Source organism: Apteryx mantelli, chromosome 4 (assembly GCF_036417845.1).
Source record: "Apteryx mantelli isolate bAptMan1 chromosome 4, bAptMan1.hap1, whole genome shotgun sequence".
Lineage (NCBI taxonomy): Eukaryota > Metazoa > Chordata > Aves > Apterygiformes > Apterygidae > Apteryx > Apteryx mantelli.
In genome coordinates, this window is record NC_089981.1 from 21,124,833 (window position 1) to 21,148,590 (window position 23,758).

Genomic DNA, 23,758 nt, shown 5'->3' on the forward strand with positions numbered 1-23,758 from the left:
CTAGCCAAGCTGTATAACAAGCTCAGGAGACGGGTGAATTAATTGCTCTGAAGTGTCTGAACAGGTATGGACAACCCAAGCCTGATCTCCTAGCATAGATGTAGCCACCAAAAAATTCACAAACTTCAGATTTCAAACCATTTCCATGTAGAGCTACAACCAACTATCAGTCATCTTTAGTTTTAAGGTTGTGCTTATTTAACTCTTGAAATTTTCATTTGAGTCTCAATAACATCCTACTGGCATAAGAGATTAACTGTCTTTATTGCATAAGCAAGAGAAGCTGTCACAATGCTGTCAAATACTCTCATGTTGCAGAAACACCTAAGTGTCAGAACAGCAAGTAGGAAAGGGACTAAAACGTTCTGTGCAACTCAACTTCAGCAGCAGGCAGAAGGGAGAAAAAGTATTATCCTCCCTGTTCACTCGGAGAAGTAAGTTTCTTCTGCCCAGAATTTCCTCACCTGTATAAACAGCCGAGCCTAATTACTGTTTTAACCCAACACACTATCTGTCTTTCCCAAATTAAAAAGGAGATGAATGTCTAAAAGGCTTTCAGTTCCTCATGGAAGAGGTGCAAAATTAGAGGAAAGTCAATGTGTTCCCTAGAAAAGAACTATGTGGGGAAAAGACACAAGCTTTACATAATATAGTCATCACTTAAATTATGGTAACACCCAGAAACCAAAATTGAGATTCCCACCATGGAAGACACCATGTAGACACATAGTGAAAGACTGTCACAGCTGAAGAACTTGCAGTCTAGATACACAGGACAAAGAAGGAAAGAAAGAACATGGAAGACTGATTTAGGGTCTTGCCTGTGGCTACTCATGCCATCCACGGTGGAGGCAAGCTGAGAACCCAAATGTACAAAGTAGAATACTGAACCATAATGCCACATAGTCTCTCTCCAGACAGAATAAACTTACAGCCTTTTTTTTTTTTTTTTTTTTTTTTTTACTGTCACACTACCTTACAAATGAGCTTTAACAGAGCAAGAAAGGCACACATTTTACTACGGCAAATGGATTAGGAACAATCTTAGCCACTCCAGCACTCCCATCCCTTGGGCAGCCTAGACAAGGTGCACTGCAAATAATAAACTGGACTCCTGATAGTCCTATTTCTAGCCACGTTGCATAAGGTTTTTTTCCATCTTCTCCACTCCCCAATTTCAACAAATTTAAGTGCCAAAAGAAATAACTCCAGGGCCATGCTATAACAGAAATGGTTCAAATACAGAATAAAACAGATAAAAATGCCACAGTCACAGTTAAAAGAAAATCCAAGATATGAGCTGTCACTTTAGAGACGCAAAAGACTCACAGCTCAGCTCCAAAATCAGAGGACCACTAATGTAAGCAGTACACTGCTGGAAGGATAGACAGAAAAACCAGGAGTACAGACATTTTTCTCCTACAAACAAATTAAAATACACTAATTCTGAAACTGCCCAAAAAATGAGGTGACAAAAGGCTTTTTTTTTATTTAATTTAGTCCACAAGCTACTCGCTCATTTCTGCAGAAGGAAAGCTACAAGCCTATTAACATTACAAAAGGAAGCAGTATCAGAACAGAGCCAAATGCATTTGCTTGCACTAAAACAGAGCTAACTCAAACAATGTGCGGCTGTCGCTGATCTGATCGTACTGTTCTGTGCACTGGATCCCTTTCCTCCACCCTTCATTTGCACTATTTGGCTGTGGCTTCATTGCTAAAGAAAAGGATGTAATAATTACGTTGAGATAAGCACCAGTGGACAAAATGAAACTTTTATGTCAAGTAAAAGCCAGACTCTTATTCACTCCTCATCTGAAATTTCATCAGCTACATGTAGCTTGGAGTACACTGGCTCTGTCTCTATTAGGATTTTCATGGCAAGATTGCCATATCAATGTAATAATTACACTTGTTCTAGCAATTAAGACATGACCCTGGACTGCTTGCCTTTCAGAGCAGGAAGCATTCTCCCTCTGTGTTTGGAAAACATCCAGCTTCAGATGAGATGGTATTCCAAACAACAACCAAGCACACTTCAGCAAACAGTTGCAACTCTATGCTGTAGTTGAGGAAAAGAAACAAAAACTGCTGTGATTCAGGAGGGAATATTCAGACAGGGAATATTAAATACGGCAGAACAGTCAATACACCCAGCACTGCAATGCACTGCCTAACATTTAACATGCCAATAGTCACTCACAGCTGGACCAAGCATTTGTGCCCTGAGCCCCTCTCTAACGACTACCCTTTAAGCACAGTAAGCTTATTCTAATTCATATTTACATCTCTTCTATTTCCAGTTGTTGCAGCCTGTTTGGGGGGTTGAAATGTCCTGGATTCTGCCCTACACAGCAACACATGCAGATTTGTTACATACAAAAATCACCGCATGCCAGTTAATAGAAACAGCTACAGACCCACAGCCTAAAATCACATTTCAAATCTGGAAATGTGCCAGACATGGCACATTCAACACGCCAGACACTTGTACACTATCAGCAATTAACAAACTACATTTTAACTTTTTCTGAACAACACTCTGCAGCAAATTGTAAATAAACATGAACTATATGCAAGAAACGACCTTGTCCGTTTAAGTAACTCCCCTCCAGGTATGAACTATAACAGCAAAACACAGAAGCAGACGGCTACCCTCTTAGATTACAACGAGCTTATGAACTCAGTTTAACCCGCACATTTACACGCAAAAGGGAACAGCTGTTCTTTCTATATGCTAAAGGTGGAAGACATCTTTAAAAATATATATTATGACCCCCTTATAAGCCTTACATGATTAATTTAAAAAATAGAAGACACCTTAAGTCTCATCAGTAAATTGCAAGAAAAGCAAGCATGGTCTCTGCATGGAGATTTTGTATGATTCCACTTTCAAGCCCACTTAGCATTAGAAGCAGTCTGAAAGAGAAGACCAAACAACCAGAGTATTGGCAAACAAGAGGAAAAAAGCTACCTTCCCTAAAAACTAGATGTAAACTGAACTGAACCACAAAAGCACTTCTATTCCTTGTTTCGTATTACAAAACTCCACTTCCTCCTCAAAAAAACCCCCCAAAAACTCCATACCAAGCACACACAAACTTGAAGCATAGTGACAGAAGCATCTCACTTCTATGTTAAACTTTTCTATCTCATTACTATAAAAAATACTTGCTGAGAGTTAGAGCAACCTTCACTTTCTGCTGACAGAAAGCACTGTAACATTATGTTAAGAGCAAAAGTAGTACCGAGTGAAAATGAATAACTCAATTCCTTTCTCAACCTCATCTAGTGCAGAAATAAACACAAGAAGATGCAAAAGGAAATGACGGTTTTCTTCTGCTTTAAAAAATAGGACCTAAAATCCCAAACCCCACTGCTCATATCAATCTTCTAGTAATTACCATGTACAATATGGGTCAATCTTGCCATCAACAGACCTCACCTGCATGAGAGGAAGTAATTCAATTTTGAGGCCAACTTAGTTTTTTGGGCTCCTTTGCTGCAACTACTACTTGTGATGTAGAGCGGTACTGTGTGATACACATAACCACTCCACAGGAATGAGTTTCAAAATCACCCACTCATTTCATACAAGTCACTGAGGAGCCAATGACTAGACATCATTATCATCAACCTACTTCCTCTTCTCAATAATTGGACCATGAAGCACTGAAGTGAGAAGATGCATCTTACTTCCTCTACATCCTCAACATGTGAAAAACATCAACTTTGTGTTTTACTTGGAGGCAGTTAGGGCATCGAAAACCTCTCAAGAACGTGCTGCACCAATTACAGCATTATGTCGTTTCCTTTCTAAAACCCTACTATGGCTAGAATGTGCATATATGTGTCTCTGTGTGTGTCCGTGTATGTATGGTAACACTTGACATCAAATGACACCAAACATTGTTGGCCATTTCTTTAAGGCTATTTATGTTGAAGCTTCACAACTAAGAATGTCATCTCATGCAGTAATTGTCCACAGACACCGCAAAACAACACAACATCAAAGGAGAAAACATCTATCTACTCCTGCATAACTGTTAATCCATACAATTAACCCTCTGTAACACCACACTATAAATGCGAACACATGCTCCATTTCTGTGATGCTTAGAAGATTCTCCAAGATACTATTCTTGTCACTAATGAGGTGCAGAACAAACAATTAAAGATCTGCAAAAATAACACACTGAATTTAGATTTAAAAAAAACAAAACAAAACACAGAGAACAAAACATCATAGGCTGTGTAACATCTGAACTGTATGGAAACATGTGGCATTACCCTTCCTTCAAAGCTGACTATGTCAGACTCATCAAACCCTTGGTCTTCAGTATCACAGTTTTATGAGACTAGAGAAGAACTGATTTAAATCATATTTTACCCTGTATCATAAAGCAGCCTCCTTCTCTACTGATGCAGGTGTTTACTAATAACACATTTGATGTATGGCTTCTTGACTGTACTCACACCATAAGTACTGCTTTTGCTTTCCAACCACCAAAATACTGACAAGGCAAATATGGCATCTCTTATTCCCAGAAAGGGTAGGCTAGCTATATATGGCCTATCATCCTTTGCTTCGCAGAAATTAAGTTTGAAAGGATGCAATGGGAACCTGGCAAAGCTGGAGTAGGCCATTTCTAAGCTAAGTTTTCACCTCTACGCACAGTTGTTGTTCATAATCTTCCTAAATTCTTACTGAGTCACAGGCATCTGCCTGCAACATTCAGTCATTCAATTACAGGTGTTTTTGTGCCATGGATATGTTAGTGAATACTCTCAGTACTAATACGGAATTGCTCACCAACAATAAATGATGCATAGTATATCAGGACAATGAGGAAAGGTAATTTAAAGATTCTCAGAACTTTGATTTCAAGGGTTTTCTGGTTTTGTTTATAAATACTCTTTCCAAGACGGTAAATATTGAGAACTGAACAAGGCAGATAACAGTTTCTGTGCAGCAATACCAGTATCCTATTACAGCCTTGTATGGCTTTAATATTACAGTAAACTGCTTTGAGAGGTGTAAACATGTTTATACTGTGATTCATTACGTGCATACAGAGACACACCTCACTTCCCCTCAAACCAATGTTTTGCATCAGCTTACAGTGACTTGGTCAGTCCATATATTATTGTTGAAGCAAAAAAGGCAGTTGGGGAGAAGGTGGGTGGCAGAGAGAAGGAAGGACCTGCAGTCTGGAGATACTCAATACACATAGCCAGTTTTGCGGCTGAACCACCTTTCACCCAGTAGCTCTTGGTCCCAAACTATATGTTATGCTGTCATATTTTTCTGCAGACCCTGCTTAACCAAGACAGGAAAAAAGATTTGGCGGGGGGGGGGGGTTACCTAACAAGAAAAGGAAACCCCACAAAACAAAAGGTAACCTTTATAACAAAAAGTTACTTTCAGCCCCGTCAGTCCTCTAATCTAGTTTACCATATAGTCACACAAAACACTTCTGTGCTGTCACTGGATGGAGCACAGTATGGAAACTGGATGCTGCTTAAACCAGAACTACTGGACAAAATACTCCCTTAGAAATGTAGGCTCTTCTTAATCTAAGCCAGGTTTTGCAACTAAATTCCTCTTCATTTGGGCTTAAAGCCACACAGTTAGTCAAGAAAAGGTTTCAAGAAGATTACAGAAATCAGTAAATCCACTAAATGGAATTACACTATTGCAACCTCACTTGCAGCGACCTATGCCCAAATATTGTTTCAGTCATTAAAAAAAAAAAAAAAAAAATCAATCTTCTACAGGACTTGGGAAGTAATAACAGAACGACTGTTGAGCTCAATTTAAATATCAAGTCAGCCTCTGGGGAAGAAAAAAATTAATTAAAACCTAAACAGTAAGTTGCAGATAAACCAAATTCTGGGCCATTTGGGGTTTGCCTGTAAAGTTTTGTGTACTATTCAAATACAGCCTTTTTGTTGGTGCCAAGAGCTTTCAGGAAATATTACTATACTCTATTGAAAGGCAAGACATGTTCCGAGGTTAGTAATAGTCAAGTTTTAGGAATTCTTGTTTTGAGACCAGTTTTTTAACATGAGTTTACAACTGTTAGAACTAGAAAGTTTCATGCTGTTTCAGACACTGGGAAGCATTTTGAAAACATTAGTGCTTTAGAGATGCATCACTGAAGCCAGTGCAACAGGTGGAACTGAAGCCAGATCTGTGGTATCTACCAAAGAGAGTCTCATCATACATTTGGCATATGCTCAGCAGACCCTGGGAGAAAGACAGGAACATAATGCTACCCGCTGTAGACTGACCTATTTGATAATGTTTTGGGAACACTCCAGCAAAAATTATTCTCTCAGCAATAAGCAGCATTTCTGACAGCATTTTGAATAAGTTGCCATTCCCTGTTTCAAAAAGTCTTTCTAAATAAAGATAGTAAAACACAATCATTTCTGGCCACATATGCAACTGTAATCTGACAATCTACATCATACATATCAATAATCACAAAAAGAACAGATTTTTTTCCAGCCATCTTACCTTCCTGATTAAGGGCAAAGTTTTGAAATTGAACTTGGATGGCTCAGAAAGTTAAGCTTGCATTGAAAGAATGCTGCCAAGCACACTAAGAAAACATGACTTATTCAGATACAGTAATCTGTTCCCAGTGTCCTGCTGATGTTTAAATAGGGAAAAAAACCTGCAAAGTCCATTCCTTTTGATAAACAGCCAGCATTAGTTCAGATCTTATAATAACAAACTAGTGCTAAAGTTTCTTTTTACAATTGTAACTGTGTGCACGTAATGCTTACCCATCTCTCACTGTACTTGACTGCTCTATTCTTGCATACAAACACTGCAGTTTAAAAAAAAGTTATCAAAATTCTGCTTGGGGGATTCTTGTAAAATTCAATATATTGCTTCTATCTCACAATAAAGCTGCAGAGAGTCGTGCAGGACAAAGCATTGCATACAGCTATAATCCAGAGTGCAGCAGCTTGCAACTTAACATTTTTATTTCGTCAAGCTCCACACGTGCCTATTGATGCCCAAGACTCCAGAAACCGTGCAAAGGCTTTTCATTAGCATTAGTACATAGTCTCTTGATTGCTATGAACTTTACCACACCAATGGCGGGGTTTGTCGACACAGTTGTTTGCAATAGCAATGACAGTCACACAACCAGAAAGAGAGGTCTGAAGTCATTTTGGTTTCCAACACAGGGCAAGATTTTATTTATAGCAAGAAGAAAAGGAACTGCTGCTAAAGTATCAGGAGAAGCAAAGGAAAGTAAGTATAAAGTAGCTTCCTACAAATAAATAGCCAGGAAACTGCAATACAGACAAACAGCTGGTGAATTTAGCAGTAATTAAAGCACTTGAAGAGCAGCAGAATTTACAAGTGGAAAAACAAACTCTATCACATATTATTTCACTGGTCTGAGTGCACCTGCCCTGCAGTGCAGGCTCCAAAGCAAAGCAGTGCATTTACTGTCATCCTTTCCAACATTCCTCCCACCTACCTCAGGCAATGACAAAGGGTACTAACAAGTACCAAACCCCAGAAAACATGCATCAAGACAACACTCTTGCCGCATGACCCAAAAGATGGTTCTTATAGTCTCCTGGCAAGCTGTTAAGAGGAGGAGTGCATAAAGATGGCATCTTCCCTCAGAAAGTAGCTTTTGTGGACAAAAGGGTCTTGACAAAGGCTGTCAAGAAGCAGATGGATAGTTGTTGTGTTATAAACAGCCACGATAATGAATCATGATGTGACCAGAAGATGATCAGATTCACTAACATGATCCTGTTATACAGCCACAATTCATACAGCAGACTTGTAAATGAGCTCCAAGGCTAATCCTGGGAAAGGACTGCAATAAGGTATCCCAGAACAGGTCTCTGTGTGGAAATCATTCCAGAATATGAGCACCTTTGGGAAATTTATTCTGGAATACTTGTTAGAGTTTCAATTCATATTCTATCTCAAATGAGGCAAGTTTTGTTACCTAAAGAAGCCTCATAATCTCACAAGCAAGGTGATACAAACAGATCCCAACACACTCCTCAAAGTCTGGCATTATACCGCATCTTCTTTGAAAAGAAAACTCCCTTCTTCCATGTCCCTGCAACATTGATCCCACAGAATCCTAGGAATCAGAAAAGCACAAATGCATGCCAGAGTCTGCATCAGCATCTACCGACTGCTTTCTGAATCAACACAGCAGCTTTTACACACACACGCACACACACTTTGCATATTTAAGAGCTACAACCCCAAGGAGTAAGTACGATTCGGAGTACTGATTTGGCTGCACCAAGAGCTCACAGTACTTCATATCCTCCCTCACTGCACACAGACTTCCTCAGGAAAAAAAGAAAAAACAAAACAAAAAAAAAACACAGACTCAGAATAACCAGGCGAGAGGCCAATGGTTACAAAGATCCCATAGCCATTGTTCAGAGAAAACAAGTCACTTGCATCATTCCCCACATGCAATAAGCTTCTGGCTGATTGAATTCTGCCTCCGAGGACCAGCGCCAGATGTGCTCTATCTCCAGATGCCAGGAGCTCCACACCCTGGGGATCAGCAACCAGAGTTATTTTCCATCAGCTGTAATTACTATAGCAGGATGGAGAAGGCCTGGATGTGCTGAGGTGATAATCTCCAAGGTAAATGAATCCTAGATCACTTAAAGTTTTTGCAGATAACAGCGAAGACCTTAATTTGGGACCATGTAAGTCGAGAGATAATTTGGAACAGAGGTCACAAATGTAAAGTACTTCTACCTGCTCATCTTCTTGGCATTGTGCACTAGGCTGAATGCCAAACAGTAATCCTCAAACAGAGGCTAAGGTGCAGCTACTCCAGTTTTACCATTCCACTGTGGGCAGACAACATCAGTGGAGCCACATGCTAAGAGGACAGCAGGCAGTCTCTTGAAACAGCCAGAAAAGAGGACTTGGGGAGGTTGGGGGGGGGAGATTCACTGACTGATGCTGCCTCATCATCATACTTAGAGAAGTAACCCAACCAGTTTCCAAGAGTTCTCTTGACCACTGTTTTTAATTACCCACCTACACACATTACAGCCTTTAGCAATCTTGGTTCTTCAGACAGTGGGAAAAAAACCAGAAAGCAAGCAGGCGAAAAGAATAACAACACACATGATCCCTGCCTAGAAGAGCTTACAAACTGAGAGGAAAAACTGTCAAAACAGGAGAAAGATACAACATGCAGAAATGGTAAAATAAGAAGACTGCATAAGGAATGGAAAGCAGAGATTGGGCAAGATCAAGGACTTAGGTGCACAAAATTATCTGGTATAGAATTTTTGACTAGTAAAACACAGGTCTCCCTACTTATTCAGTGATACTTTACCTACCATTCTGCCAGTTTACAACTTCATTCCCTTCTAATGAAGCACCATTCACTGAGAGAGCAGAGTCAAACAAAGTGGGTTTATTACTAGAAAGCTATTTTGAAAATAGGAAAACATTACTCTGAGGTGGTTCTCGGGTAAAACACTCCAAAATGCACGTAGAGAGATCATTTAAGCATTACTGTCAGCTTCTCTCACATGAAAAGTTAAGAGTTCAGACTTAAGGGCATACTTCAGTAACAATACCAAGAACAAATCCCAGACATACTGAATTCCAGTACCCCCATACCTAGTGGCTGTGAAACCTTCCTCCTTAAAATTATGAATCAAGAACTAACAGCAGGAGTTAAAAGTCTAGACAAAAAGCTTTCTTTTTTTTTTTTCCAGAAAAGGGAGGTTAGTCAATAATATAACTGTTAGAATGAAATAAAAGTCTGAGCAGAAAAAACTAGTTAACCAAATGCTTAAGTACATATATATAAAAAACATAGCTCCCCCCACTCCAATCTCTCTCATCCTTCCACAGTACATAGCTTAGCATAAGCTAGCCAGCATCCCTTAAGTGACTGTTTCTGCCTATGTCAGCACTTCTGGGAACTATGAGCAAATCTGTCTCTGCTCTGGGGAATTAACTGCTCTGGTAGCAAATTTAAACACCGACTAACTACTAGTCACCAAGTAAAATCCAGGCATTTTTCAGTCCTCTGGGTCATACAAAATATCTTCACTTTGTACAACTGTCTTAAAGACTCTGTAAAACACTGAAATTTGCAACAGCAGAATGATCTCAGCATTAACAGACATCCAACACATGGATTTTGTCACAACCATTCAGGATTCCTTCAAGCACAGCAGTTAGCCCCCTTCAACCTTTCAAACATGTTGCTTTCTGTTGTTTGATCGAGGAAGGGAAATTGAAAAGTGCCCAGGGTAACTCCATGGCCAACTCTCTGCCCTTTAAAAAAAAAAAAGTTTTCTTAGCTGAGCATTTTATTTTTCAGTTGCAGTTAGATGTGATAGTAACAACAGTAGAAATGACCAGAGCCATGAAAACATTTCAGAGAGAAAATGTACTCGCAACATACATCACATTTTTGGCCACAAACTGGCTGTGAACAGACAGCAATTCCTCTGAAAAAAAATATTAACCATCTGTAGAACTTGTTTGTCAAAGTTTATTAGGCAAATAAGACCTGGCAGCAGCCTGTTCATATACTAAGTTTCAAGCAGACAAGTTGAAGTTCAAATGGTATGTATCCTCTCTGCGGGCAAGTTAACTGAGCTCACTGCAGTTATTCGCCTGGTTGACGATAGCTCTTTCAGAACACCTCCAAATAAATGTTTACTTACTGCATATATCAGCCAATGTTCACTTAAATTTTTGCTGTTTTGTGTGCATTTCTTCCAGCCATGTCATTAGTTATACTGAGCTCCCTTGGAATTGATTTACGCTGTACAAAAAAAGGCTCCAGGAATATTTCCTGACTCTTGAGGGTTGCATGGTTCACGTGCACTTCTAGTAGTCGCCATATCCGACTTTCTCAATTGAAAAACACACCTTTTTAATGGTCTCAGAGGTAAAATATTCTCCTTCTGCACACAGATTCCAAAGTCACAGCTGCTATCTAGTATAGTGGGGTTTTGTGGCTCGGGGTGGGGAGGAAGAAGGGAGTTTTGAAGGAAGTAGATTAGATGAGATGAAAATCCAGGATCATACAGGTATTTGGGGGAGGCAAAGGGAAAGACTTGCAAATGATTAAAGTTCAATTTATTGAGGCTTCACTATAGTTTTGCCTGCATTTGCCACACCCTACCTAAAATCTCCCTGTGCAGCTTGCCTAAGTAGGTCCAGATGTTTAACTATTTCTGCATGTACACTTTCTAGCTTGCGAACACCTGCAAACTGAGTTTTGGAACACGAGTAAGTAATATTTTTAACTTTATCCAGACAGTAAAAACAAGCTGTTAAAACCCAGACAGACAAAAATTCTCCACAGCTACAGGTTTCTTTTACTCAGCTATTGAAGAAGCATAAAATGTATGGACTTTTTTTTTTTTCTCCCATCATCTGCAGCTGTTCAGACCTTCTAAGTGGAAAACGCTACCCATGTGCATTTTCACCCTCTTGGCTTTCACTTGAGAATATGAACACTAAAGCAGCAGTTTAATTTGCTTTCATAGCTTTTGCAAGAGAGACATCCAGATAAGTCACCAATATAGATTTCCGAGGTTAATGCATCTTCCCCTCAAAAAAACAAAAAACAAAAAAAAAGTTTAAATATATCATACCTCACACTGCCAACTCCCAAATAGGAGAGGCAACCAGAGAAAAAACACAGAGCAAGAGAAAAACTTTTTTACATGCATAATTCATTCCTGTAGGGCAGGCAACGCTCATCTGAGCTTCTCAATCATTCTGGAATCAGAAAATTTTCAATGACTGAAATGAAAATACAGTGTGATAGAGAACATTGGTAAATCTATGGCTGTGAGTGGCCTTCCTTAAAATGGGATAGACTTCAGAAACAAGCTACACCTTATTCGAAATAACTGAAGTAATGTAAATTAGAGCCTCAGAAGCTACTTCAAACTACAGCAAAATGCGCACAATACAAATAGCGACTGAAACACACCTAACGCCGAGCAATTTATGATTCAGCTGTCAAAGGCGACACCTCCTATAAAACAAAGGATCAGGTTTTTTAAATTCTGTTGCTTTAAAAAGTTCTAGAAACAACAGTCTGGCTTTTGTATTAAGCTACAAGTGCTAAGAAAGAACGTTAAGTATGTCACACAGACATCCCCTAGAGTTAATTACACATCAGAGAATAAATTTGATAACCTTCCACTCCTCTTTCTTGAATTATTCACTGTCAACAGCGTAAGGCTTGAGAAAGTTTCCTATTCAAAAGTCAAACTCTTGTTTTTTCTCCTCCTCCACAATGAAAAATAAGACATATGCAAATACACTTATATTTCAGAACATACTTGTGGCTTCACCAAGACACTCATCCAAGCAATTAATGAGAAACCAGTATCTGAAGGCACATACACAGCAGCAACACTCCCTAGGTTACTCCAAATGCTATGGCTTAGAGATTGTTCCTGTTAAAGCAGTCAGTCTTTGCCCCAAAGGGCTGATTTTTATAACTGCATAAAGTTATTGAAATTGTCCCTTCACCAATTATTTGGATATATTCCTTGGATAACAATAAAAAAGACATGGGGCCTTTCAGATCACCTAAAATATCGAGTATATACCACTTGTAAAATTAAAGCTAGAGAAATCACCTTAGAAGCCTTTCTAAAATTTTAAGCACTAAGAGTTCAACCCTCAACAGTCTCTTTAGTCAAAGTCTGTTGACCAAGGAATACGCCACTGCTTACACAGCATCCCAGAAATGACACGTTGATGGATAAGGACATGACAAAGTGCTCAAGAGCCACAGGGTGCAGGAAAGTGCAAAACCTCAGAACAGCCAGGCAGGCCACTCAGTCAATGGCAAAAAAAGCCTTCCGTTTTACCTGAACGGCCAGACATAACCAGTACTTTATTTAGGAAGTCTGAAAAAACAAGAAAAAATCCACACTACAAAGAAAGCAAGCCTCAGATGGCACATGCCAGCTACTCCAGAAGGTCAAAAGCTCACAGAAATGTATCACGCTTCTGCAAAAACACTTACCTACACCACACAAAACCCAGCTCCTTACTCCAGGAGCACGTACAAAACAAAAATGGGGCAGGGGCAATGACAGCAATGTACAGATATAGAGCTTGGGTCAGAAAGTGACAGAGGTCACGTACTTTGGAACATCGCTGTTGTAGTGGATTGTCACATAGATGTCACTGAAAAAGCATTTTATCGCTTACAGCAAGGCCAAACCCAAATCTTTATTTAAGAAGCATCTAAATAAAACAGAATGCCAGAAGTGTGACATAATAAAGCACAGTTCACGGGCTTAAAAGTTCTAGGTCAGCATATCCTATGCACTGGCTAATTTGGAGCAATATAATTCTCCCAAAGGCAGTTTGTTTGGGTTGATCCACAAGATATTTTGTCATTTAGGCATTCCGTAATCGTTGTTTATTCACGGAAAGAAAAGGCCAAGCTTCTGTCTTCATTTATAGCCACCTACCTCCGATCTAACCTATTCTTGCAGACTGAGTATCAAGAGTCCCCCACGGCTAATTTATCATCTCCACTATCATGTCTAAAGAGTTGCTTGGAAAAAAAAAGCGATACATTAATTTAAACGTGTATTAATAAATTTAACGTGGCAACACTGTGAAATTTAAGTCAATATACACTCAAGACAACTTAAAGGGGAAAAGAGAACCTTTTGAATCACCATTACAAAATGTTCTCAGGCCAACTGGGGTCCTGTAAGAACGAAAGCAGGACAGAACAACCAGAGTAAGAGCACCGCACTTTCACAGGACAGTACATTCACTTTAACAGTAATCCTTGAGAAAAATGCAGAAATCAAGCCCATCTTATAACTGCACTACCCATTTCTGCTATGACAAAGGGAGAAATACAATTTTCACCTTTCCACTTTTCACAGAAGAGGGGAGAATTACAAGCTAACACATTCGCAACTGCATTTTCCCAAAACAGTGTGTTACATCACTTTTCATGATAGCTTGGGAACAACACACTGCATAGTTTTATTTAACAATTACCTGTTTTACCTGTACAGTCTCAAGAGGAACACAAAAGCTCTAAATTTTAATTCTGCCTTCTACATAGACAGTTGGGGTTTTTTATAATTGTTTAAAGGAAGTCAACTTAACCTGAGATAGTCCAATTTCTTTATGTATAAAAGATAAATAATAGCTGGTATGTTAGCAGAATATTTAGAATTAGCTAATGCTTATATAGCACTTCAGAAACCCAGAGTGTCAAACCGTATTCAACAACTATTATATTAAGTCACAACAGCAGGGGCATTAGCAAATATATATGCCAGCATTTGAGGTTCTCAGACCACTGACAGCTGCACCAGGAACTCACTGCTGCTTCTGCTGTTGGTGCTGTTTATTGCAATAAAACCTCTTCTGTTAGAATTACAACAATTCTGTAGCTGATGCATATTCAATACATTCCCCCTCCCAACAGGCCTGCCTGTATGCAAGACTGCCCTGGTTAAGCTAATCTAATGCAACACACTCATATAAAGTATTTATTGGTTTTAAAAGAAGTTTCAGTTGATTTAACTCCTTTGTACTTAGGGCAAGCTAACGAATATAAACCAAGTATACATCAATTTACTAGTGTCCTTACAAAAGTCACCCACAGATTTAACCATGTCAGTATAAAATGACAGCTTTATGGCTGCCCATGTTGGCAGGTGAAGCATAAGTCACGCAAGAATAAAGGAAGCAGCAGATAAATTAGAAAACCTGTTTATTACACAGGCCCTCAACACCCTCACTAACCCCTCACCCATTCTTTAAACTTCTTGGAGCTTCCCAGTAGAATTTTGTGGCTTGACAGATATTTTCCATCTATTCTTTAGTAAACAGAAACCACAAAGATGAAACACTGTTGAGTTCCACATTCTAATTTTTCCGAGAGAGGGAAGGAATTGGAAGAATTGTCGGCCCATAAACTCCTAACAAACAACAGTACTGAACCATGCTTTGTGGGGTATACAGTTACTTCCAATTTTCTCTCCTCCTGTCACCAGGACTGTTTCATCACCCAAAATCTCAAAAACTGCCTGACATATCCTTTATTATGTGTCTTTCCACGGCCTAACCTAACGGGTATAGGGCTCTCCAGAAGTATTTTTCCGGTTCAGAAGTCCCAGCTGTGCACTGTCAGGAGACAGCACATCTGTGACTTCTTCAGAAAGTCCCAAGTGTCCAAACAGCACGTGGCTTTGGCCAGCCAACGTCCGCAGCCAATATTCTAATTATTTGGCCATGCCCTAAGCGAACTTTCAGTGTTGATGGACACATTCTATTGGAAAGCAATATAGAGTTTCCAAGTTTAAAAGGAAAACTCTCCACACGCCTCAAGTTTCTAAACAAAATGATAACTCCATTGTGCATAACAGCATTGCATTGTTGCTGGCCTGTGCTACGAACAGAGAGGATACCTATTCCACCGCCATTCTTCACTCAAGGCTCGGGCTGACACCTATTTGAGTTCTTTGCAGAGATCTTGAGCACAAAATAGCAACTCTATTTCCTTCAAGTGTTTTCAGTACTGTGCGTTTTCAGCCATATCAACTCCCATGAGAAATTATGAACTTGCATAAGCCAAACATTTTGAATGTTTAATAGCTCTTGGGTTAAAGACAAGAAAAATTGAAAGATTTCTTAGAATGAAAAGCAATAAAGTTATCTACAATGCAGAGGCTTCTTTCTAACAACGAATTTAAAACCTAGTCAATGTTCTTAACTTTATGATTGCACGTCACTTTCAAATAATGCTGTATGTGCACACAAAGTACTGACCTAACACGAAACAAACTAAACTGCTGTCATTAAAGCTAACTACTTCATGAACAGCGAGACTTCTTTTAGTTCTGCTCTGACAAAAAGAGAGCAACTACTTTTAACTCTGTGTTACTGGCTAAGTTTTAACAAGAAGCACAGCTATATTAGACCCTCTTCTGAGGCTTTTTTGTAAGTCAACTAAGTATACGAGTCCACGGGTGGTGTGTAAAACATTATTTGTTGTTATACTACCAGGATGGTACACGAAGTTGTGGTAACAACAAGCAATACTATGTTCTCAGAAACAATTCTCTGTGTTTATTGCAAAGTTACCTTGGCTTGGAGAATGCATTCTCAGGCCTGCTTGTTACTTGAATAAAATTTACAGCTGGAACAAAACCAGGCTCATTTTACTAACTACTACATTATGAACAAGTAACAAATTCCTAAGTTAAAAGTTAAAGCAGCTGAGGAAAAAAATGGTTCAAAATAGCAAGAGGCAACGATGTAATTTACACTAGGCTATTGATGAAATACATTCACACTCTTCTGAAGTGCTGACTTTGTGTGTCATACTGATTTACGTACTATGTACACATCTACCGCATGAGTAATTTTAAAGCATCCAGAACTAACAAATGAATTCACACATCATTCCTAAAGGACAGTTAAAGCCATTATCCTTTGTCTGGAGAAAGGATATTCAGTGCTCTTAAAATATCAACTTAAACTTTTTAGTCAGTCTGAAGTTTCACCATTTCCTCACTAATTCAGAGGATTTACGACCATAATTTGTGACAGACCCTCACATCACGCTAGTAGTAGTTACTAGGAAAACAGACCCCTAAATCTATGATAGACAGATTGAAACTGCACTGAAATTCAGATGAGGACTCCTACATAACACATTCCCCCTTCCTAAAATAAGCATGTGTCCTATCTTGCTACCTTCCATGTTTAAACATAGAATGCAATGTTTCATTGGCTTTAGGTTACCAGAGGAAAAACATTACGAATGAAAAGCCATTCTGAAGTTGTGCTCAAATATATCTTTTTATTTAATGCTGCATCACTAGTTTCAAACCTTTGTAATGATCCCATCATTCTTCTCTGTTCCCCTTTATGTTATAGGTCTTAATATCAGGCAACGAATTATTCCACTATAGAAAACTAAGATACAATTTCATAATTCGGGGAAACATTCTAGTATACCACAAACAACAGCTAACCAAACTTTTGTGAATTTAGGCAAGCAATTACAAAGAAGAATGATTTCAACTACTTCTAGGTTTTAAGAGCCACACATAAAACATCTGCTATGCAATAGTAAATGTTCAGACCTTAAAATATTTTCAGACAAAAACATGTCCTTGCCACAACTGTCCTGTTCCTGAATATTTCATGCAGGCAAGAGATTCCTCCCCTCAAGGAAGCACCAAATGCAACAATCATTTTGTCTCATCTCAGTGAAAGGAGAGTTAAGTATAGCCCATTACCTCTAGGTATCTCAACCAGGTTTATCACTATGTTAAGCCATGTAAATAAAGCCACTCCTGACATCTCCACCTATAGAGCAAGGACTTTGCTCCACAGCGAAATTATTTCAGAGTCAAAGTATTCAGAATCTAGCATAATATGTTAAACTTAGCCGAAGCTTTAACACGAAAGAAGTTCCAGCCCATCCCCAATACTGGAGAGAGATATTTACATATTTGTAAGACAAGGACATCAAAATACTTTTAAGAGATAAAGGGTCCCTTAAAGTCAGGCACCTGCATAGCTTTTACAGAGGCAGGGTCTTCAGGAATGGAAGCTTAAAGCACAAGCCTCTTAGGAATGTTCACAACCAGTCTGTCCCATACAAATACAAAACAAGCTGTAATTCTTTGAAGTTACAGGAATTACAGTTTTACAAACAAAATGCCTGGAAGGTGGAAATACAGTACACATTACACTTTTTGGACATATTACAGACTACAGTATAGCATATACCATCATTAAAATTAAAAAAAAAAAAAAGACTACTTCACTGAAAACATGAGGAGAGAGCCTTTCATAGAACATTCTCGCTCATCCTAAAGGGACAGGTGAGCTCTCCTTAGAAGCACCATCCAGATCAACCTAACAAAGAATCACATACCTTCGTACTAAATAGTCAGAATGAAAGCAATGTCATTAGGATTTATAACCAAGACTCTTCAGCTAATTACTAAAAGACAGCACATTTAGAGAGGAGTTTTTCCATGCAGATTTGAGCGAAAGGTGGCTATCAATACAGGACATACTATATTAAAAGAACCACTGTCCTTAAACTGAAATAAATGCAAATCAAACTTTAAGTTACAACTTATGTCTTAGTTTTAATGTGAACTGAATCACATTATTTCCCCAAGAGTTCCAAAAGTAAAGTTTTTCTTTTTCTAAATATTCCTTTTTATAACTATCCATTATATCAGTGAGTAAACGCAAGCTATACTGTCAGTGTGTTCTCTCTGAGACTCCTACAAACTGATTGTTTTTCCTAAAAATACATAGTTCAATTTAGTCAAGTAGGAACACAAACAAACGCTCAGAAAGGAACAAATCATACTTCATGTTTTCTGAAATATTTTTAAAAGGTTGAGGCAACTTGTACGGAGATGGTGCATTCAGATGCAAAGGGCATCTTTTTCATATAACTGTGATAGAATAAGCAGTGCTTAATATACACCTACCAAGAATCCCAACTAAAAATAGAGAACGATGATGCCGGCAGAAATCAGTCAGTTCTCTTGCGCTAAATGACAGTTCTGATAATTACAGATGGTTTGAAAAGGTGGGTGGCCTAATAAAAAAGGGCCCGAGGTGATGTTCTGCCAGCCTTGGCCGCACTGCCGAGTTTTCTAAACTACCTAGGAAATTGCAACAATTAGGTTTCAGTTTGCTAAGCGCTGAGGTGATGTATTCGAGCAGACCAGACGTAGCAGCAATAAACCAGAAGTTTCACACGTGCAGCTCTAGGTCCTCATCGCCAGTGGTACAAATTCAAGACTGAAGCAGCACGCACCGAGAAAGGAAAGGAAAGGAACGAACCCCAAACCTTTCTCCGCAGATGCTGCGGGCAGGACCCTCCCTTCGTTTATTTATACTTTTAAAGGATTAATGCATTTCAAAACAGTATTGCGGAGTACTGCGAAGAGGAAGCCAAGAGCAGCCGTGGTGCCCACGTCTCAGCACGGCCAAAGCCGCACGCCCTCGTGCCCGGCACGAAGCGCAGGGTCCGAGGCCGCGCGTCCCGCCGGAACGGGGAAGCCGAGCGCCGGGAGCGCCCGGCGGGGCTCGCCGCGGGCCGGGCGCGCGTCCCGCGCTCCGAACCGGGCCGCCCCCCCCCCCCCCCGCTGCTCCCAGCCGCTTCCTCCCGCCGCCGCGCTAACTCCCCGAGTCAACGAGGCCAGCTGCGTGCCCCCCACCCCTCCGCTCCAACCCTAAAACGGAGATGCGGGGGGTGCACTCCCCTTCCCCCCACCCCCTTCTCCCGGCCCTGCCAAGAGTTTGATTCCGCCTGTGAGTGACACCCGACACCAGCTCCTCCAAACCCCGGAGAAATCCGTGTCTGAGACCGCGGAAGCACGGCGCGGGGGGAGCAACTTTTGTCTCTCTTTTGCAACTGTACGCGTTTGCCAGAGCCACCGCCGACTCCGTCCCCAGGGAGGGAGCAGCTTTGCACCCGGACTCGCTGCCAGGACGTGCCCCCAAGGGGAGGGGGTGGGGAGACCTCGTCTCCTCTTCCTTCTGCCCCCCCCACGTGCCCCTCTTACAAAAAAGAGGGGCGAAGAAAAGGAAGAGTTGGGGGGGGAAGAAGGGACGCGTCCCCCCTCCTGTTCTTCCTCCCCTACCATGAGACCCCGCTCGTCCCGTCCCGTCCCGTCCATGTGCGCGTCCTTCCCCCCGCGGGAGCCTCGCCCGCGCCCCCTGCCCCGAAGGGGGCTCCGGCTCCCACCCCCGCCCCGCCGCGGCTCTGCGCTCCCGCCTGCGCGGCCCCCGCACGCCGCCGCCGCCGCCGCGCGGCGGACTTCAGGGGGAAGTTTGGCGAAGTCCGACAACAAAAGGGGCAAAAACGCTCTCCTCCCCGCCGACCCCACCGCCGCGGGCCCCGCGACGCCCGGCGCCCAGGAGAACTTACCGCCGACCGAGCCCGGCTCGCACCGAAGCACCGAGGCGGCCAAGAGCCGCAGCAGCAGCAGCAGCGGGAGCGGCGGCGCCGCCTCCATGTTGTGCCGCAGCAGCAGCTGCCGGAGCCCGCGGAGTGTCTCAGGCAGGCTCCATGCTCGGGGCGCTGCGCTCGGCGGGGAGGGAGGCGGGGAAGGGGGGAGGCGCTGCAGCCGACCCTCCTCCTCCTCCTCCTCCGTGCGCTCGCTCCGTGCCCCCGCCGGCGCGAGGAAAGGGGGCTGGGATCCTCCCGCTCGCACCCGGAGCTCGGGGAGGAGCCGAGCGGACGGCAAGGGCCCGCCTCTCCCCTCCCCGTGCGGGGCGAGGGCGCACCTTCCCACCGGGTCTTCCCGCCCCCGCCCGCGCGGGGAGCCAACGGCCGCCAACGGCCGGCGCTCGCGCGGGGGGAGGGGGCTAACAGCCGCCCGCGCGCACCAACGGCCGCCCGCGCGCGAGGGGAACCAAGGGCCAGCGCTCGGCACCTGGGCAGGGGCAGGCTGCTGGGGAACCACCCTCGCACAGCCCCGGCCCCTCAGCTTAGCACTGCCCTTACTCCAAAATTAGGAACAGGTGAGGGGGGAAAGAGATTGCTTACCAAATGGTTAAAAAGAAACAGTTCTTTAATTGATTTAAAAATCAGGTGTGCAGATCTTCACTCCTTTTTCCCTCCGCAGGAAAAAAGGGGGGTTGTTTTCTTCCCAGATCTGAGTTTGTCTTTCCCTTCCTCCTCCCACACCAAAACAAACAAGTGTTTTCTTAAAAAGCAACTCTCCCATAAAGCATTACCTTTCAAAGAAAGGTGTATTTCAGCAACAATGTTTCCTTGTTTGTTTTCCCTCCTGAACCTGCTCCCAGTTCACCACAGAAACCCCAGCCCAGGGCACGGGGGCAGAAGCTCCAGGCCCTGGGGCCCCAGGCCTTCCCGGGCTCTCCCCAGCAGTGCAATGAGCGGAGCAGTGCCCAGCTGACGTGGCGTGTCCTACACCCTTCTCACCCCACTTGTACATGCTGCACCCACCGCCTCAGCCGGGCTGTGAATGGAAACAGCATGGCCAAGGGGCTCCATTGGGGTCTCCCCTTTCCCTAGTGCTAACACAGTTCTGCAACAGGAAAAAAAGTTGCTAGACTGCCTTGTATCCAGACGGAAGTGAAGAGGGTCTGACATCCCCTTAAAACATTTTCGCAAGCCTCAGAGCAGGAGCAGGGGCTGTAAATCACAAGCCCGTATTTTAACAAATGGGTGCTTCGTTTAATAGTTGCTCTTCATTTCAGAGATGAGCAAGTTTCAGGTTTCCCTGTCTCTGGCAATGTACTAATTTAGCTGCTTTGCTGCAGGTGCTACAGCAATGGCTGAGATTACTTCTTGGTGCCCCATGGATCCCTGCCCATTTCAAACAGCAGGATCAAGTATTCGATAATTCTTTTAGGTCCTGTTAGTTACCCAAATGCAGACTTTCCTCAGACTTGGTGGGGAAGGGGAAAGGGCATATCATTCTGGTTAGGGTTTTTTTTTTTCTTTCTTTCTTTTTTTAAAGTCAGTGGTAGTCAACTTACCTAAGAAAGCAGTTTAAAAATTCAAGGAGTTAAAGGGCTTATAAGCACTGACCTTAAAATTGACCTGCAAGGGAAAATAAAGTGTTTCTGCTCTATCTTGCTGCTTCTTTAATGCATAAAGAACACTTATTTTAAAGAGGGTTCATTCTCAGTATTATTTAAAACCTAGAAAAATCTGGACTTCCTTGAAGACAGGAAAACCAGAAGTTGGTCTTTCTTGATAGAAGGCCTGTAATAAAGTGGAGCCCAAATCTGGGCTGTTGTAAATCATTAACGGCAAAACTTTGCGCGAAGACCAGCTGATTAAGGGTTTTGTTTCGAATCTGTTTAAACAACTGTTCAACACCAGACAAGGAACCAGAAGAAAGATTTGTTAAGACAGTAATTGGGCTTTACATGCCAACTTTTGACCAGTCTGACCTCCTGCATCATGGAGATCACCCAGTACTTCTGGCATCACAGTAACTGGGGTAATTCAAATCAGAGCCAGAGGACAGGCACAGGAAACAGTGGCACTCGCAGCAGGCAGAGGGCAAAGACTGTGCACAGAGACCAACACCTCGAGCCCCCTTCAGCTGTTACGTCGGAGAAGAGGAGCACCCACACACAAAACTGTTTCATGAGCCTCCACGGAGAGCTGGGTTGTCCCAGGACAGCACCAACATCACCCGAGTTCCTCTTGCCACCAGGGCAGTCGGGTTCCCTGCCCCGTCCTCTTCATTGCCCTCACAGGGCTGGGGAACACAGGGCCGGGATGACTCACCTGTAGCACCAAAGCAAGCAACAAGGCACCGGTGGGTGAGCTTGCTGGAGAAGAGAAGGGACTTTCTCTCCTGAGGCTGGCAACTGCTCCTAACGCTTGATATCTTGGGGCCTGTGGTCCAAAAGCAGGATGTAGCATGGCTGCTGTTATCCCTGCTCCATCCAGAGTGCTGCTTATCACCGCATCTGCCAGGCTGCATCATGGCACTGTCAAACTGCACGGGAAATTTAGGCTCGGCAACATTTTATACCAACAGAAATAGCAGTGTGTGACTGGCCACAGCATAGAGAGAAGCAATATTTTATACAAAAGTGAAAGAGACTAAAAGAGATAAAGAAGAGACTGACTGTCAAAGATTTAGACTGAGACATTTCGCCAGAGAACAGAAAGCACGTTTTTCAAAAGACAGTATCTGCCATAAGAGCTATTGAGACCAGAAAGATCCATTGGTGACTGATCACAGCCACGCACCAGCCTTGCTGTGACAGGTGACTATTCACAGGCATAAACTGCAGAGTTTCATTATCACATCGAAGCTCATTCTTCACAGTAGCAAAATCTGAAATAAAAGCTCCTTTTTGGAGAGTGTAACATTCTTGTCTGGTATCTTGTTCCTTCCCGACTGGGCCTACCCCAATTAAAAGATTGGGTAACAGACTCAAAGCCAAAAAGAAGAGAGGAGTGAGACCAGCCCATGGAAACAAGCAACCAGGGAAGACAGTTTTATGCATTATTCCTTGGACCCAGCTATCTTAAAACTCACTTAATATATTGTAAGAGTATTTGGAGAAAATTAAATGTGAGCAACTCTGGAAAGAAATCAGACCTGTGTACTGAGAAGGTTGTCTCTCACCCCAGTTTTCCAGTCCTGCAAAAAATCATTCAGCAAAACTAGAGAAGGCAAGGCTTTGACATTCCTGAAATCTTGGGTAAATACATTTTTGTAATAAAGTAAAGAACAGTAAAAAAATAAAATAAAAAAAAAAGAACTTCTAGGAAAGCAAAAACTGAGTGTGAGCCCCACTTTTTCTTTCCCTTTCTCTTAACAGAAAAAAGATGGATTACTTTTAAAGAAGGTCATATGTTCACAGCACCCAATGGGGCTCCAAAACCAGAGCCAACACTCTTTCACCAAAGACTTCTTGTGTAATCCCGGGTAAGTCAGTCTAGCATTCCTCAGTTTCTGCTACATAAGCAGGGCAGGGGGAATAATTTTCCTAACTTCCATCCTTTCTGCATGGAGTGTACAGGAAGCTGCAGCAATTTGGGGACCTGGCTGCAGGAGGGAGGAAAAATCCAGACTGCCAGCCCAGCATTTCCCCTCCAAGTTTCAAGCCAGCCAATTCTTGCTTTCTGCCATCGTTGTCATCACCGATGGAGAAAGGAGGGAAGTGCAGAGCCATAGGAGGGATAACAAAGAGCCCAGCTGTATCTGAGCT

General features: G+C 42.1%; 1 protein-coding gene across 2 annotated transcripts in view; it reads right to left on the reverse strand.

Moving 5' to 3' along the window:
* Positions 1-20,118, reverse strand: part of LRP5 (LDL receptor related protein 5) — a 170,439-nt gene extending 150,321 nt beyond the window's left edge. For both annotated transcript variants that reach the window (XM_067295934.1, XM_067295933.1), the window contains exon 1: positions 19,977-20,118. In XM_067295934.1, the coding sequence (XP_067152035.1) occupies positions 19,977-20,064 (88 nt within the window). In that variant the 5' untranslated portion in view covers positions 20,065-20,118. The remainder of the gene's footprint in view (positions 1-19,976) is intronic.
* Between the last annotated feature and the right edge of the window lie 3,640 nt (positions 20,119-23,758).